The sequence below is a fragment of the Chrysochloris asiatica genome, unplaced genomic scaffold (assembly GCF_000296735.1).
Source record: "Chrysochloris asiatica unplaced genomic scaffold, ChrAsi1.0 scaffold00044, whole genome shotgun sequence".
NCBI classification, from domain to species: Eukaryota; Metazoa; Chordata; class Mammalia; order Afrosoricida; family Chrysochloridae; genus Chrysochloris; species Chrysochloris asiatica.
Window position 1 is genome coordinate 12,908,460 of NW_006408562.1, and position 17,440 is coordinate 12,925,899.

The 17,440-nt window shown below is 40.4% G+C and overlaps 1 protein-coding gene across 4 annotated transcripts in view; it reads right to left on the bottom strand.

Annotated features, from left to right (window-relative positions):
* Positions 1-7,778: 7,778 nt before the first annotated feature.
* PAX3 (paired box 3) overlaps positions 7,779-17,440 on the bottom strand; it is a 126,546-nt gene continuing 116,884 nt past the window's right edge. For 2 of the 4 annotated variants that reach the window (XM_006861881.1, XM_006861882.1), the window contains exons 8-9: positions 8,583-8,829; positions 8,001-8,079 (exon numbers count right to left, since the gene is read on the bottom strand). In XM_006861881.1, the coding sequence (XP_006861943.1) occupies positions 8,045-8,079; positions 8,583-8,829 (282 nt within the window). In that variant the 3' untranslated portion in view covers positions 8,001-8,044. Of the gene's footprint in view, positions 7,909-7,968; positions 8,080-8,582; positions 8,830-17,440 lie in introns of those variants that run through there. The other 2 variants (XM_006861883.1, XM_006861884.1) reach the window with 2 other exon arrangements.

Sequence of the window (17,440 nt, forward strand, 5' to 3'; positions counted from 1 at the left end):
GCAAATCTGCTGCCCAAGACCCCTTTGAAGTGATCACAAGCAAAGGTGTCACTTTGAGGACTAAGGTGCACCTGAGCCAAGCCATGGTATTTTTAATAACCACATATGCATGTGACAGCTGGACAGTGAATAAGGAGGACCGTAGAAGAATTGATGCTTTTGAGTTATGGCGTTGGAGGAGAATATTGAAAGTGCCATGGGCTGCCAAAAGAACAAACCAATCTGTGTTGGAAGAAGTATGGTCAGAATGCTCCCTGGAAGCCAGGATGGCCAGAATTCATCTCTCATACTAAAGCCATATTATCAAGAGGGACCAGTCCCTGAAGAAGGATATCATGTTTTGTGAAATGAAGGGTCCGAGAAAAAGAGAAAGACCCTCCGTAAGATGGACTGGCACAGTGGCAGCAGCAATGGGCTCAAATGTAGCAATGACTGTGAGGTTGGCACAGGACTGGGCAGTGTTTTATTGTGTCGGACATGGGGTCGCTATGAGTCAGTACCAACTCAATGGCACCTAACAACAACAACAGGCTTCCAGAACTGTGAGACAACAATTTTTATTGTTTTAAGCCCCCTACTTTGTAGAATTTTTTTTATAACAACTATGGGAAACAAATCCACCAGTCAGATCCCAGGAACAAATATAGAGTAACTTTCAGTCCTCCAACAAAGAGTCCCTACCAATGAAAATGGCCTGAGTTAGGATTACAACCCTACCAATCTTTTGAGGATCACTGTAGGAAAAGGAAAGGCGTAGCAGCACTCCCAATTTTTCTTGATGAAGAATCAATTGTCCTCCTTTGCCCTGTTTCCAATTTTCTGTATCTCTATCAACTGGGGATTACCATGATTATCCAGTTCTGGGCCCCTCTTACTGGGATGAAACTGGGAGTCCCGTCTGGCCTCCATTAGCTTCTTTTTCTGGCAAGCCCAGGACTGGCATCAGCAAAAATGGAACTAGCAGATCCTTTGCTGTCTCATCAGCCGAATACATGTCTGTTTATCATTTAGATTCAAATGCAGCTTCTTTTGAAGTTGTACTAACCTTTACTTACATATGAATTTGTGTTCCAACAAGCTGGTTACACAGCTTGTTCCTCTGGCTTGGATCTGTTGAGAGCAGGAACTGTATCTTATCTAACTTGATAGCCCAGCTGTCCAGCATGCAGTAGAAACTTGGTAAGTATCCCATGAATTAATCAATTCATTAGCATGAAGCAATTAATTAGGAAACAAAAACCACTATCGATTTCCCTCTCTCTAAAAGCAGTGAAGGAGTCCTGATGTGGCGCTGTGGGTTCATGCGCTGGACTGCAAGGTCGGCAGTTCAAGCTTACCAGCTGCTCCTAGGAAACCCTATACAGGGTCGCTATGGGTCAGAACTGAATCAACGGCACTTAACAACAAAAACAAAAGCAGTGAAAACAGCCAGCAATTGTGGGGATCATTTTGAAAGCCTGGAAGCAGTATGATGTTGATGCAGCAGAAATGAGTCGGACAAGCTGGAACAGCAGAGTCAAGAGGCAGTATGCTGTTGACTGCACATTTAAAACTATCCTCAAGGCCACAGAATCCCCAATCCCCATCTTATTCTAATAAGATGTTACCACACTTATTGGAGAGAAATCTAAGCAACATTGATTTATCTGTGTTGTGACACTGTAGGCATCCATTTGGAGATATAATAGGGTCATAACAAAATATCAACAAGCTAACTCCAGACTCATCCTCACATACCATCACGTGAACAGTTGACCCTTCTCTCCCTCTCTTGCTCTCAGACTCAAGAGGTAGTGATGTGACTTGGGGGGCGTTGGAATGAGATTGTTGGATTATTGAAGTGTCTCTAGATTTCAAAATGATTTCCCTCTCTCAGATCAGCTTTGGAGAAAGTCCCTAGCCAGTGCCGTAGACCCAAGAAAACCTAGTGAGCTCTATCAGCTCCCCAGTTTGGGAAATCTTCTCAATGCTGTAGCCAAGGGCATGTAAGCTCTTACTTCTCAGTCCTGCCGCACCTACCTCTGTGGTGTTTCCATTGGTCTGGAGGCCTTTACAACTGAACTTTTGTTTTCATTTCTCTAACCACTTTCTGCTCTCATAAAGGTTCACAGTCTCAGAAACCCTATGCAGTGTCCCTGTGAGTCAAACTGACTCCATGGCACACCAACACCACCAACAACCATGACCACTACTCTAAGCAGTCAGCTGTGCTCTTTCTCTTTTTCCTTCTAATCCTCCCAGTGTTGAATGCAACGTATCACCCCCAAGTGCCCTCAGCATCCAACAGAAGTATCAGAAATATGGCTTTAAAGTGAGTAAAACCCTGCCTTCTAAAGACTTTGCACCAGTCCAAAAAGAACCCAACCTCAAGAGAATCTGTGTGCCCTTGTTCCTGCCTGCATGCGCCGAAGAGCTGGTCCCACACTTCAGGGATTCTCGCGACATTAGATTTGTTCACCTCCACTCACACATCTGTGAGGGTCATGAGTTTCTTCCTCAGGAGACCATACCAGGATGGTCGAAGAGAGTCACCATTCATTTATGTCTCCATTATTCAACAATTAATATGCATTGTGGGTCACAAATAGTGCAAGATAAATTAGTCAGCAGTACCCAAGAAGGATCTGTGACAGAGATGGAACTAGCTTGTTTCATTGACATTTGGCACGAAGCCCTGAGCCGAGTCCTATCTCTTCCTATTCTCTCACAAATCCCCTAAAACGGCTTTCCAGATTCATGAGTGTGGAGCTTTTGGCAGAAACACTCCCATTTTTGTGTTCTTCAATGTCTGACAGCAGCTCTCCTTAGCTATACAAAATCCATTTACTCCAAATCCATTGGAATCATCTATGCATGTTTACAAGACAAAATTCATTCAGAAGGGCAGGGATCCAAGTCTTCACTCCAGAATGAAATTTCCTTTTGACAAAGACCTTGATTCTTGTGCTCCATGTAGTTATTTAACTCTCAGTCATGCCATTTGAGGACTGATCCTTCCATGCCATAGTCACACGCCATCCCTTCCTCCTTTAAAGACTCTCTTTAACTAAAGTCAAGAGTTGTGAGTATCAGTGACCTTGTTCATTACACTGGTTCTATGGGCCAGCACTAACCAAGATTCCTTTTGACCTTGGATGTTCCCAAATAACCATGTGTTAATTTTTCCAGGTGTGAAAATACATTTTGAAATTTTGCTAATTAAACTCTAAAACAAAATATCTCCATCACACATGTGGAATGTGCTGTCTGTTGCTTAGGGAAAAGACTGACTAGGAATAATGGTAACTGGCATTTGGACATCTACTCTGAGTGATTTGAAGTCATGATTTTCAGTTTTTAGAATTTTTTCAGATGAAATCTTAACAACTATATGGACAAAGAGGCACTTCCCAGATGATCAGGTTAGAGCAGTCGAATGTCAAGGATCCAAGGTCCTTAGGACTCCTCATTCCAGGGGATGAGAGGTAGGGACCCTAACCGGGGTTAGGACTGGGGCAAGTCCCCAGGCTCCCGGAGATTGATTAGATACAAGAGAAAGAGAAAGAATCAGGGTCAGGTGAGGACAGAAAGAGAACTACAGAGGCTCTCAACATGAAGAAATACCAGGAGCGCAATGGATTTCAGAGAGATATAGATACATGAAGAGGTGTTAAAAAACTCGTGGGAAAATTCCATTTATCTTTTCATTCTAGTTTTCCATGAACTTTTTGAAGCCCCTTTGTATGAGAAAGGCACAGAGAAGTATGTCAAACGGAGATACGAGCCACACGTGGCAAGTTCTGAGATCAAAAGGCAAAAGGGAAAGTGATCATGAAAGGTCAGGTTTCCATTGTGTAATCCTACATTCTGGTAGCATTCCTTTCATCTACCGGGAAGTGAGCAATAAATTTAAAAAGAGAGAGAGAAAAAAAGGCCTGTTTTCAACTTGAATCTGGTGTGCAGATAGGTTGACACGGTTGAGTCTGGCAAGATGCTTGTGGAGAGGCACTGATTAAGGAATTCTGTATTCTGTAAGGATGAAAAAACCTGGAGCAATGATGGGTTCACAACACGGTGAATATAATTAATGCCACTGAATTCAACATGTAAAAATGGCTAAAATCGCAAACGGTTTCTTATAAATGTTTCACTGCAATAGGAATACAAAATACTTGGAAAGACAAAAAAAGCACAAGAAGTTTAAAATAAAAATTGTTTTAAAAGGTCCTCCTACTAGGCTGAATTGGACCTCTGGTGAGGCTCTTTGGATCATCACTGACTTCAAACCACAAGGCCGGCAGTTCAAACCCACCAGCTGCTCCTCAAAAACCTGTACAGGGTCTCTTTGAGTTGGAATCAACTCAACAACACTTAACAACAACAACTAGACTGAGCACAAGTCAAAGTCTGCTCCTGCTATTTCTAATGAAGAGGTCTGAGCCACACTGCCTAACACCACCAGACCTCTATCCACTTTGCTGATAATTTGGGCTAGTAAGACCCACTCCACAGAATTTTGTCATTCAACAAGTTAACAAAAATAAGTGTTCAATAAGCATTTCCTTCTTTCCTTATTGCTTTTGTAATCAGCTGTTGTTGTTGTTGTTAACTGCCGTCGAGTCAGTTCTGATCCATAGCGACCCTGAATAGGGTTTCCCAGGAACAGCTGGCAAGCTTGACAGCCAACCTTGCAGTTCAAACGGCTTTGCAGTCTGGTGCGTTAACACACAGCGCCACACCAGGACTCCTTTGTAATCGGTAAGTACAGGCAAAAAGGCAAAAGGCAGTATGTTTGGCTAGAAGGATGAATCCATGGGAAAAACGCTAAGGCACTGTAAGAGTTTGCAAAATTGTGCTACTGCACTTTCAGTTCGTGGGCTTCATAGAAAATGAACTCATGTGCGTTCAATCGACATAATCAATGGAAATTGTTGAAAAGATGGGACTTTTCTACAGCTGCACTGCCCATGGCTGCAGTCTCCAGCTACATGCCAGAGCAACTGAGGAATTTTGTAATTTCATTTAATCTTAATTACTTTAAATAGCCATGTATAACTTACTGTTGTTAAGTGCCATAAAGTCAGTTCTGACTCATAGCCACCATGTATAGAGTTTCCAAAGAGTAACTGATGGGCTTGAACCAAATTGGAGCACTCTTTTAGATAGTTCTGATCTTGGGGAAGCAGAAGAGTATTGCTATGTTTAAGCACAGAAATACTGGAGTCATTCTGCCCGAGTTCAAACTCCAGCTCTACTATATGCTAGCTGTGTGTTCTGGATTTGATAGTGTCCCCCAAAATTGGGAACCTCTGAACGTGACCTTATTTGGAAATTAGATGAGGTTGTTACTGAAGTAGGGTAGAACCTAATTCAATAACTATGTCCTTATGAGAGACGTTTGGGCAGACACACAGAGACCACTGGAAGGCAGAGGGAGAGTTTAAACTGGTGGATCTATAAGGCACAGAACATGGAGGATTATGGGCACTCCCAACAGCTAGGCAGAGGTAAGGAAGATCTCTCCCCTAGAAACTTCAGAGGAGGCACGGTCCCCCTGAAACCTTACCTTTAGGCTTCTAGCCTCAAGAGTCATGAGAGAAGAAATTTCTGTTGCTTTAAGTTACCGAGTTGTGACAATTGTTACAGCAGCCCCAGGAAACTAGTACATACATAAGTGAGCCCCCAACTTTCTTGTGCCTCAGTTTGCTCACTTATAAAAGAAGAATGCTAATGACATTACGTGCTTCATTTAGATGCTATGTATGAATAAATAAGTTAATGCAAGTAAGATCTTCAACGGGTATTTGATTATTTCTCTTACAATTAGTCCTCATACATTAATGTAACTATACATTTACTCATCTATTATAAATACTGCTATCACACTAGAGCCTCACACATTTAGACCTTCATTAGGTAAGTGTTGGAAGGAAGGAAGAGTAAATGGATGAATGAAATAGCAGTAATATTTTTCATAAAGAGTGAAGAAGGCAGTAAAAATAAGCAAGAAAATATGAGGGCTCTGAATACAAGTTTCATTTGAGACAATTTTTTGTAGATGAGGATGGAGCCTGGCACTCTGGGAAAAGAAACATTATTCCAAATGACAGTGAATGACTTTGAAAACTGAGAACCCAGGAAAGAGAAAGAAACCCAGACTCAAGGGCTCTTCTAGATTCTACCTCTAAACCAATCCTCAATTCCTCTCCAACTCTTGGCAACCCCATGTCTGTCCAAGTAGAAATGGGCTCCACTAGCTTCTCAATGGCTGGCTGGTATTTTGGAAGTAGATCACGAGACCTTTCTTCCAAGGGGCCTCTCGGTGGACTCGAACCTCCAGTTTTCCAGTTAGCAGCTCAGCAAACTTGTTAACCATCTGCATTCTTTGATTCTTAAAAGCTTGTTCCACCTAGCTTCTTTGAGAATACGACTTTGAGTTGTACAACTTCATTTGCCTGGACTGTATTGTAAGTAAAGGGGACAATTATAAGTGAAGTCTCCATTTTGATGAGCACCCATTGCCAACTATTTTATTAATAATGCGTTCCCCAGTTTACCCCCTCCCAAAAAATGAAGCAATGCTGGGTGAGTTTTCATAACTGTTTATTCATTATAAATAGTAAATATTTACTGCACTTTTTACATGAAAGACATTTTTACAACACATTGTTGTTGGTTGAGGCTGCAACACAAAGATAGTAATTCTTTTGTTCCATCGCCCTCCAAGACCAATGTTTGAACTAATCTCGGTACTATGTCTAGTCTCACTAACTCACTAAGTCATAGTTCTTAACTCTATAAGGAATGTATTTGTGCCTACCTCATTCATTGTTCCAAGAATAGAGAGAAATAAATAACACTGCCTTCGACCTCCCTGTTCCTCTTAACATTTCAAATAACAAATTTATTGACATTCTAAAATGTCACCACACAAACGTATGTAAACCTCGGTTGCTATAGTTTTTCAATATTGGATATCGTTGTATAATTTAAAAGTCCATGAGAGCATTTCTGTTCTTGCCTGCCTTTCATAGAAAAGAGAAGAATGTAAACGAGATCATTTAAAAGCATTACTATCTGATGTGGTCTGTAATCAAAAAGAGCAAGCCGGCTGTTGGTTGTCCAGCAGATCGAAACATCACTACACTTTACTACCAGGATTTCTGGGCTCCGAAAGAAAAGCACCTGCAAAAATATAGCTCAGATTCTGTTTCTAATGCCTTGGCCATTGCCAAAACATCCATGAGGTACACAGTATTGCACTCTGGGTAAGCAGTTATAGGAATACACTTAACCTCTCCACCATGCCCTCCCCACCCCACCCCCGGGTTGGCTTCCAAATGAATATGAATTGGATTGGAAAAGCAGCTCACACTTCACCCCACGACACCAAAAGAAAACCAGTTATTCTTCATGCTATCCCAGATCCTGTGAGCAAGACATAGCCATGACATTTATTGACAGCTGGATTACAAATGAGGATAAGATAACAAATAACTTATTTGGGAAGGCCTTTACATCTAGTCTAATTTCCTACAAATGGTGGTGTTTCTTTTTTAAAATCAATTTTCAGTGTGGAAAGTAAAGGAGTGCTGAACTCCTGTTTCATTAAAAATGTTTTCACTTGATTGAAGTGTCAGTATTGGTCATCAAAACAAGTTCTACTTTATAGTCATCTTCTACGATATTTTAGAACATTTGGCTTGCTCAAACCAGTCCAGATAAATCACACACACACACACACACACACACACACTCAGAGGAATGTTTTAAGCTCCTTAACCATCAGCACTAAAAACTTGGGATACTTTAACATGCAGCCGTGTTAAATCATTGCCTTAAAAAGCTGCTTTTGTCTTTTATTGCTCCAGGTCTTCCTCTTCTCAATTGCTTTTGTCCAATATGTTCAAAAATATCTGAAACCAACCACTGGAGAAGAAAATCAATCCCTCTTCTATAGGGACTATCCCTGAAAAGGAAGACATTTTGTTCTGAGAAGACTCTTCATGTCTAGGGTATGGAGACCAGAGACAGGGCCAATTCTAGCTCCAAGTGTACAGTTCACTTACGCACTATCTGACTTGAGATAATGAAAGGCACCTGTAAGGAAACAAACACAGCTTTTTAAGTCAGGCTTAGCAATTGACAGCATGGGGCAACGATATCAGCTACAGGCTGACAATGTCATATTTAATACCGTGGTATCAAAGGATTGTGACTAATATTTTTATTCCTGAGACAAGTTTGACACAACTCTGTGTCCCTGGGATTATACCCCAAATGATGCTCGAGCTGACCTCATTCAGACCATGTGTTTCTAATGCCGAGGGTGATTTCATTTCGGCCAACCCTTCTGTTTTACCTACTGGCAATCAGGTTTCACGTCTCAGCAATTAATAACCTCAAGATGTTGTTGACATCAGTTAAGAAAATAATTATACAAGGGAGCCCTTGCTGGAACAGTCAGCTGGCTTAGCCACAAAATTGATACAGGGATCAAAGGCTTAATCATGCCTCGAACTTGCTTTTCTTAAGGAAGAGATGAAATTTAATTGTCATCCTTCCTTCTAGGAATTATCGTCCCTAGAAAGTCCAAGGCTTGCTTTGTCCATACTGCCCATATTGGTAGCCTGTGACGGGGTCCATACTATAGCCTGTGGCGCTATAGGTGGGTGGGCAATAGGACTGAGATGTTGGAAGACTGTCCAAGCTCTTCATATGGTCTAGTCTCTGACTGCAGCTGGCTGACACCGTGGTAGTAGGTTCCAGGCCTCCCGTGAGAGGAGAGAGCGCATAATCCGTCTGGGGCTGATGAGGCACCCCACCGTGGTTGGTCAGGAGTCCCATTACCTAAAATCAAAAGACAGATTGGAAAGAAATTAAAATGAAGGAAGGACTGGATCCGAACCTGTAGCTGAGAGAATTTTGAAAGTCCAATTTTTGTTTCTTTGGAAATCTACTGTGGGAGAGCTCTCCAGAAGACTGCAGTTGAGATATTACATCCTCCTTCAATGGAAACATCTGAAAAAAGAGAAGGACAAAAGGAGGGACACTAGATCATCTTTTCAAAAATCTCATAAAATTTACCTGCATTTTAGAAAACAATCGTATGTGATAGAACACAATGTGGTTCACTGGAGATTTGGGGAGAGCACATGATTGACTCAAATGCATTGAGAATCCATGGGTATCACAGGACATGATTACAGCATGGGGACAGGAAGAGGAAATGGAAAGGCAGAGATTACACCATACCTCCCACGGAATTCTGGGAAGAAATGGAGGGAGGGAAAGGAGAAAGAAGGAAAATAGAAATTATATGTGATCATAGAGAAAAATATATCTAGTCTTCCTATGTATTATCTCAGTTTATATTACATATGAAAGTTCCATATGTGATTTTAAACAAGCATTGGCTTATATAATTTTTAAAAGGTTAAATTAATCCAAATCAAATTATTTCAGTGTGCTTTATGATCCCTCTGTCTTTTTCATAGTATTTCTCATGAAAATTGCTCTAAGAGAAGGTTCCCTCCTGGGTGCCCCACTGTGCTTTGTAATTCCCTACTTTGAGTTGTGATTGCTCTGAAGAGACCAAGCACTCCTCCTTGTATCCCAAGCACTTAGCACAGGGCTTGGCAAGATGATGAGTGAATGAATGACTGAATGAATGAACAGTAAACTAGGTGATGAATAAATGAATAGCGAATTATTCTTCTAGTAACCGTCTCAGGTCCCGGTACTTTGACTTCTTCTCTAACATTTCAGATGCAAAGAGGTTTCCAAAAGTTTGTAGGAAAATTCCATTCTCTTTTAAATTCATTTTCCACAAACTTTTAGAAGCCCTCTCATCTGAAAAGTGTTAAAAAGGAAAGAAAAGACTGCAAGAATGCTACAACATGTCAGTTCAGCCTTGTAAATAATCCTTGAGAACAAGGCAACGTTTTTGTTGTTTTTTTTAAAGTTGGGATAACAGGACACCGTTCAAAGAGCATGGTGAAGTGTTCCATAAACTCTAGCTCACTGACCTTTACAACACCTTGTTGATGGATCTAAGTGGATAATTAATTTCGCAGCTGGATAACTGCCACAGGAGAAAGGAAGTCATTTTCTAGACTTCATACAATTAAGGGCTTAAATGCAATTGCAGGAAAAAATCTAGCTACTGCTTGGGTTAATAGTCTCCAGAAAATACCACCTTCTTATAAAACATTGAAATGCAGAGACTCACCATGGCACAAAATTTCCATAATATTCCTGTTTTATTTTAAGAAGTTTGTAGCATATGGAGATTAAAGTGTACAAATAAATGCAAGAGGACAGGCAGAAATGAAAACCACCCGTGACTCGAGGCTCTCGTGCCACCACAAGGCAAAACTCTCACTCAAAGGCAATGAAAGCAATAGAATCCCTGGTCTAGAGGTCCCAGTTGGGGGGAGGGGGACTAGTCCTGCATCTCAGAAAGCATCCAAAATCAGATTCCAAAAACAGCGATCCCACAATTCCCTTTGGGTAGGGCTTGTATAATCCTTATAGCTAAACAAAGCCTTCTTGAACTAAAGCTTTAAACTGATCCATCTTCAATTAGTTCTAAGAGATTGCTCTCTAAAAGACAAGATTAACAGAGTCTGTCCACACAGTCTGTGGCGTGCCCTCCCTCCCTTCATTTGAGCAGACCACTCATTTCCCTTAGCCCTGTTTGCCATTATATTGTCTCCTTGTCATTTAACTTATTGTGTATGTGTTGTTGTTAAATGCCCTTGAGTTGGTTCTAACTCATAGAAACCCTGTATAGGGTTTCCTACAGTGGAGTGGTGGGTTTGAACTGCCAACTTTGCAGTTACCAGTCCAGCGCTTACTCTACAGTGTCACACCAGAGCTCTACTGTGTGGGTATGCACTTGGAGAGATGGACCAGTGTGGATAGAGCTCTGTTGCAATACCCACATTTTGAAAGACACTCCAGGAACCTCGACTTTCTTGAACTGGGTAGTGAAATAGTTTTTCACAAAAACTTCATGAAAAAAAAATTTTTTTTTTTTTAATATCATGTACAACCTAGCATGTTGCTGTTCTTAAATGGCATCAAATCAGTTCCACCTCACAGTGACCCTGTATAGGGTTTCCCAGGAGCAGCTGGTGGGTTTGAACCACCAACCTGGTGATTAGCAGTTCAGTGCTTATCCTAAAGCGCCACACCATCAACCAAGCATAGTTTTGTTTTACTGAAGATCTAGAGATATGAAAGTCACACAATTGCCTAAGAAGTAATGAGATGCATAGTAAGTAACTGACTCCGTTTTTTATTTTAAAAACTTGAACATAACAAAGAATATGCATGTTACTTCCTGAATATTCTTCTGCCTACATGGATTTTTTTTTGTGTGTGTGTACTTTTTGTTTTACTTTTCTTTGAGCTGATGTAAGACGAATTTGCTATGTGTACTTGAAAAATTTATAAACTTCAATTGATGAAATCCTATTCTATATCTTTTATATATTTATGTATCTTATAAAAAATACATATTATAAAATCTATTATATATCTTACTATTATATAAAATCTTTATATGTATCTTATAAAATCTATTATATAGCTTACTTAAGCCAAATTTCTGGTATGATGTTGTACGATTAGCACTAGACTGTAAACCAGAGGTCTGCAGTTCAAATCCATCAGCTGCTCCTCAGAAACCTTATACAGGGTCACTACAAATTGGAACTTAACAACAACATTAGAATGGAGTCCTGGTGTGGTGCTGTAGGATAAGCACTGGACTGCTAACCACAAGGCCAATGGTTCAAACCTACCAGCTACTCCTCGGAAACCCTATACAAGATCACTATGAGTCAGAACCAACTAAATGGCCTATAACAACAACACATTAGAAGAAAAGAACATGGCTTTATAAAAAAGGTTGTTCAGTACCAAATAGCACTTAAGAACAACTTCATTGAGCAGAATGAAGAAGAAAATCATTAAATTTATAAATATGAAACCTGGAATTTTTAAATGAATGGGAAATCGTGACACAGATACAAATCTTTTACTACAAATAAGCCAGGCCAAGGAAAAACATGGAATGAGAAGAAGCAGCTTTGTAGTGGTATGGGTCCTGAGGGGAGTGGGAAATCCTGATCCTGTAATACTAGATAAAATATAGAACTGGTTTTAATGACATGAAGCAGTTCTGCTCTAGAGCACATGGAGTTGTCATGGGTCAGACTGACAACAACAGACTTGGGTTTTATTTGGTTCTTCATGAACATCCTGACTTAAAACTCAGTTTACGATGTGTCACTTTAAAGGAGAAGTGGCACACTCTATATGCAGTTACAGTTGAAGGGTTAAGAGCAGAATTTTATTCAAAACATGCACTCCCATGAGCTAGATGCACATTTTTGCGATCCATTTTTTTTAAATCCCCTGCCATTCATTTCTTGTTTGCATAACTTTGAAGGCAGCAATAACTTTGTCCACAGCAAAAAAAAAAAAAAATGACGATCCTAAGATAGAAAAAGCAAAAGTCCACTTACAATGTTCATGTAGTAAGTTTTTGAGATGGCTGAATTTGGGAAATCTTTAAGACAGGATTCAGCTATAAGATCTTGAACTAGCCTATTGGAGGACCCAAAAGGTACAATGCAGTCTGCAGGTCCACACTCCAAGGCAACAAAAAGAGTGTTCCTCAAAGTTTCCACGACAGAGTACCAGTAAGACATTCCAGACCATGACCAAAAAGTGGGAGTGTTTGCCGGTTCTTCCTATCAGTCTGCTCAACATCCTAGACAGGATGGTAGCGAAGGTTCCCTCTTTAGTCGTATCCCTTAGCTAAGCAGCCCAATACATGCAGTGAGATTCCTGACAGGGTTGTCACATTCCATTCCTGGGTTTGATTACTGGCCAGTACACTTCCAGTGCATCCCCACTCACCTGTCAGCTTGCTAGGATGCCCAAACCGTTTTAGCAGTATTTCCAGACTAACAAAAACTAGGGAGGAAGGCCTGGTGGTTTACTTAAGAAAATCAGCCAATGAGAACCGTATGGGTCACAAGGTCCAATTCCATTGTGCATAAGGTCACCATGCGTTGGGGACCGACTCAATACCAGAAACCGACACTATAGACAGTGGTTAATGGAAAGGAATGAAGAGAACCAGAGAGCTGGTGACTTTGGTTCCTTAAACGTCCATGATGGAGTTGAAGAGACAAGCCTTCTTCCACAATTTCTGATTTCTATTGAGAGCCACATATCATAACCATGCCTATTTTTCTTTATGCATATGGCTTTCTCAAGAATTGTGGGGCTCTTGTTGTTGTGAAGTGCCATTGAGTCGGTTCTGACCCATAGCGACCCTGTATAGGCTTTCTGAGGAGTAGCTGGTGAGCTTCAACTGCCGATCCTGCAGTTCAAACAGCTTTGTAGTCTGGCACATTAATCCACAGCACCAAGAATGGGAAAATCAAGGATTCGTATTTCCCAATATTTGGTCTGAAATTGAGATAAATACATGCCCATGGCATGGCGCTGTGGGTTAATGTGGCAGACTGCAAAGCCATTTAAACTGCAAGGTCAGTGGTTCAAGCTCACCAGCTGCTCTTGGGAAATGCTATACAGGGTCACTATGGGTCAGAACTGACTCAACAGCACTTCACTACAACAACAACAACAACAACTGTTGTTGTTAAGTGCCATAGAGTTTGTTCCGACTCATAGCAGCCCTGTATAGGGTTTCCCAGGAGCGACTGGTAAGCTTGAACTGCCAACCTTGCAGTTCAAATCGATCTTGCAATCCAATGTATTAGTCCTCAGCACCATACCAGGACTCCTAAGCACATGCCTATAGCTAATGTGATTTACTTCAATATTTCATCTTGAGAAAAATTGAGACATTTGTATCATTTTAATAACTTGTAATTTAAAAATTAAAAAGGAAATCTGTACTGGAAAAAAACAGTGAATATATCAATAGAAACTGCATTACTTTCTCCTAACATAATTTAAAACCTCAAATCTCCATGGAAGGGTCCCATTACACTTTTATGTATGTTTCTTAAAAAGCTATTCTGTATTTCATGTGGTTGAAGGAAGCTATGGAAATTTATCTTTGCAATACAAAGAAGTTGGTAAGTGAACTTCTTAGAACTCCCCCAATATGGTTATGGAATGTCTCCCAGTCATATTTTCTTTTTAAGAATATTGTCAGGATTCCTTTTACACATGCCTTTCAAAGCCTAAAATAAAATCGTCATTTGGTGTGAGTTTTTTTCTCCCCCTCTTAGTCTATACCTTTGGCTCATTTATTTTAGTAAACTATTTCTATTATAATGTTGTTGTTTTTGCATAATTTTAAAAAAAAGTTTATAGATGGAGGGAGGAAGGCAGGAAACACAATCATCTGGTTTTCACAAACAATTTCAAAAGAAAAGAAACAATTTCTGAGTTACTCAATTCTGTCTCCTAAATGTTATTGGCCATGTTCTTATTAAACACAAAGTTCAGGGGCCACCCCACCCCTAATCTATCAATTTGTCTTGGGTGATGGCTGCATGTTGCTACGCTGTGGGAAGCTGTGGTATTTTGGCAGTTTCCAGACTAAAATAGACAAGAAAGAAAACCCTGGCACAGGAGTTGCCCAAATTGACAATAAGTGGATCACAACATCTTATATAATGCTAGAAGATGAGCCTCTTAGGTTAAAAGGCTCTCAAAAGGCACAGTGACAGCATCCCTACCATCGTAAAGATGGCACAGGGCTGGGCACCGTTTTGTTCTCTTGAACATCGTGTTGCCATGAGTCACCATCAACGCAATGGCAACTAAGGACAAGAAGGTCAGGGGATGGAATGACGAGGAGAGTTTTCATTTTCTTAGGCTCTCTGTTCCATCCCATTGGAAGGGAAAAGGGGAGGCCGCTCTTTGGACTTTGAGCTGTATACAACTCTTAGATGAGGCATCTGGGAAAGAAACAAACCAACCAGATTCTACATGTCTAAATTACTACTTTCAAAGCATTTCCCAGCCACCGTTCTAAGTCTTGTTTTCTTTCTTTTTCGATAACCTTTAAGAACAAATTCGAAGTCTCATAATCTTAAGCTGACACTTCTTAGACCGATTTCTCTGCTATTTGCATTATTAGAGTCATTTTCTGAAGATCTCTTTATGCTCATTCTTAAGTTTCAGAATTCCAAATAGGTTGTTTATATCTTGATTGGAAGATTATATGGTTCAGGAAAAGACTAACTTTTTACAATTGTTTCATGCTATATTTCTCTTGAATTAATTTTCCTATTTTAAGAGTAAACATAACAGATAAAACTGTGGGCCAAATTAAGACTTATATTGAAAACAATGTGTCTGGAAGATATTTGTCTTGGCATGGTGTTAAGAATTTGCTATCAGTTGAAAATGTGAACACTTATCAGAAATGTAAAATGATTTAGCAAATTAGGGTCTACATCTAGGTGATTCTTTTTTCCTTAGATCCTGCTTTATAAGGAGCCATGGTGGCATAAGGGACTCCTGGTATGGCTCTGTAGGATAAGCACTGGACTGAGAATCACAGGTTGGTGGTTCAAACCCACCAGCTGCTCCTTGGAAACGCTGTATAGGGTTGCTATGAGTCAGGACCACCTTGATAGCACTAAACAGGAACAACTGATGGTGCAGTGGGTTTATGAATTGGGCTTCTAAGTGCAAGGTCAGCAGTTTGAATTCACCAGCCACTTTTTGGGAGAAAGATGAGAATTTCTGCTCCTGTAAAGTTGTACAACTAGAAACCCTATGTAGGGTCTCTATAAGTAGGAACCAGCTTGACAGCAGAAAACCAGCACCACCACCAAGCCTAGTTTACGTCTTTATTTTCTTTCTTATTCTTAAGCAATTAGATTTTCTGATTTACCATTGGATAATATATATTTAGGAGTTCTGGTGTGGTGCTGTGGGCTAATGCGTCAAACTGTAAAGTCATTTGAGCTGCAAGATCGGTGGTTCAAGCTCACCAGTTGCTCCTTGGAAACCCTACACAGGGTCACTATGGGTCAGAATTGACTCGACAGCACTTAACAACAAAAAAATATATATATTTGGTGTCCTGGTGTAGTGCTGTAGGATAAGCACCGGACTGCAAGGTCAGTTTGAACCAAAAGGTCAGTGGTCCAAACCCAGTATGTTATGGGTGGGAACTGACTCTATGGCACTTAACAACAACAACAACACCCTTCAAATTGAGTACACCTGTGGAAAGATATGATGGGGTGGCGATACAGGATAAGCACTGGACTGCTTACCACAGGTTGGCAGTTCAAACCCACCAGCTGCTCCTTGGTAATCCTGAGTCACTAGGAGTCTGAACTGACTCGGCAGCATTTAACAACAACAAATGACTGCATCTGTGAACAAAGTTGATGGAGAAAGTTCAATATCATCCATCTGAGCAAAGCCTACTGCGAAACAAGCCATCAAATGCTCGTTAAACAAATTCACTAAAGCCAAAGTGCAGTCTTGAGTCTGCTGTTATTGTTAAGTGTTGTCAAGTAGGTTCTGACTCATAGCAATCCTGTATAGGGTTTCCAAGAAGCCGCTGGAGGGTTTGAATCCCTGATCGTGCAGCCCAGTTGTCCTACAGCGCCACAAAAGGACCCTGACCTTGAGTATCTCCCACCTGAATTTAAAGACCTCAAGAACAGACATGAAGCATTGAGCTCTAACAACCGAACACCAGATGAGTTGTAGGATGACATCAAGGACATCATACATGAAGAAAGTAAAAAGACTGGAAAGAAAGGAAAGACCAAATTGGATGTCAAAAAATACTCTGACACTTGCTGTTGAACACAGAGTAAGTAAAGTGACTGGAAGAAATGAAGAAGTGAAAGCTGAATAGTATGTTTCAAAGGGCAGTTTGAGAAGACAGCACAAAATCACCATCACCACCAAGCCTAGTTTATGTCTTTATTTTCTTTTATTATGTCATATTGTATTATAATGAAATATGCAAAGACCTGAAGTTAGAAAACCCAAACACACTTGGCATTTCTCAAGTTGAAAGAACTGAAGAAAAAGTGAAGCCTCAAGTTACAACATTGAAGATTCTATGAGTAATGCAGGCATGAAAGAAGATGGGAGGGACACAGTCACTGTATCAAAAATAGTTGGTCACGGTTCAACAATTTCAGGAGTTAACATATGATCAAGAACTAAGGTATTGAAGGAAAAATTCCAAGCTGCACTGAAGGAATTGACAAAAAAAAAAAAATCTCTAGGAATTGATGGACTACCGATTCAGATATTTCAACAAACATATGCAATACTAGAAGTATTTGCTAGTCTATACCAGGAAATTTAGAAGACAGCTACTTGGCCAACTAACTGAGAGAGATCTATATCTGTGTGCATTCCAAAGAAAGGTGATCCAACAGACTATGGAATATAGCGATGGGTATCATTAATATCACACGTA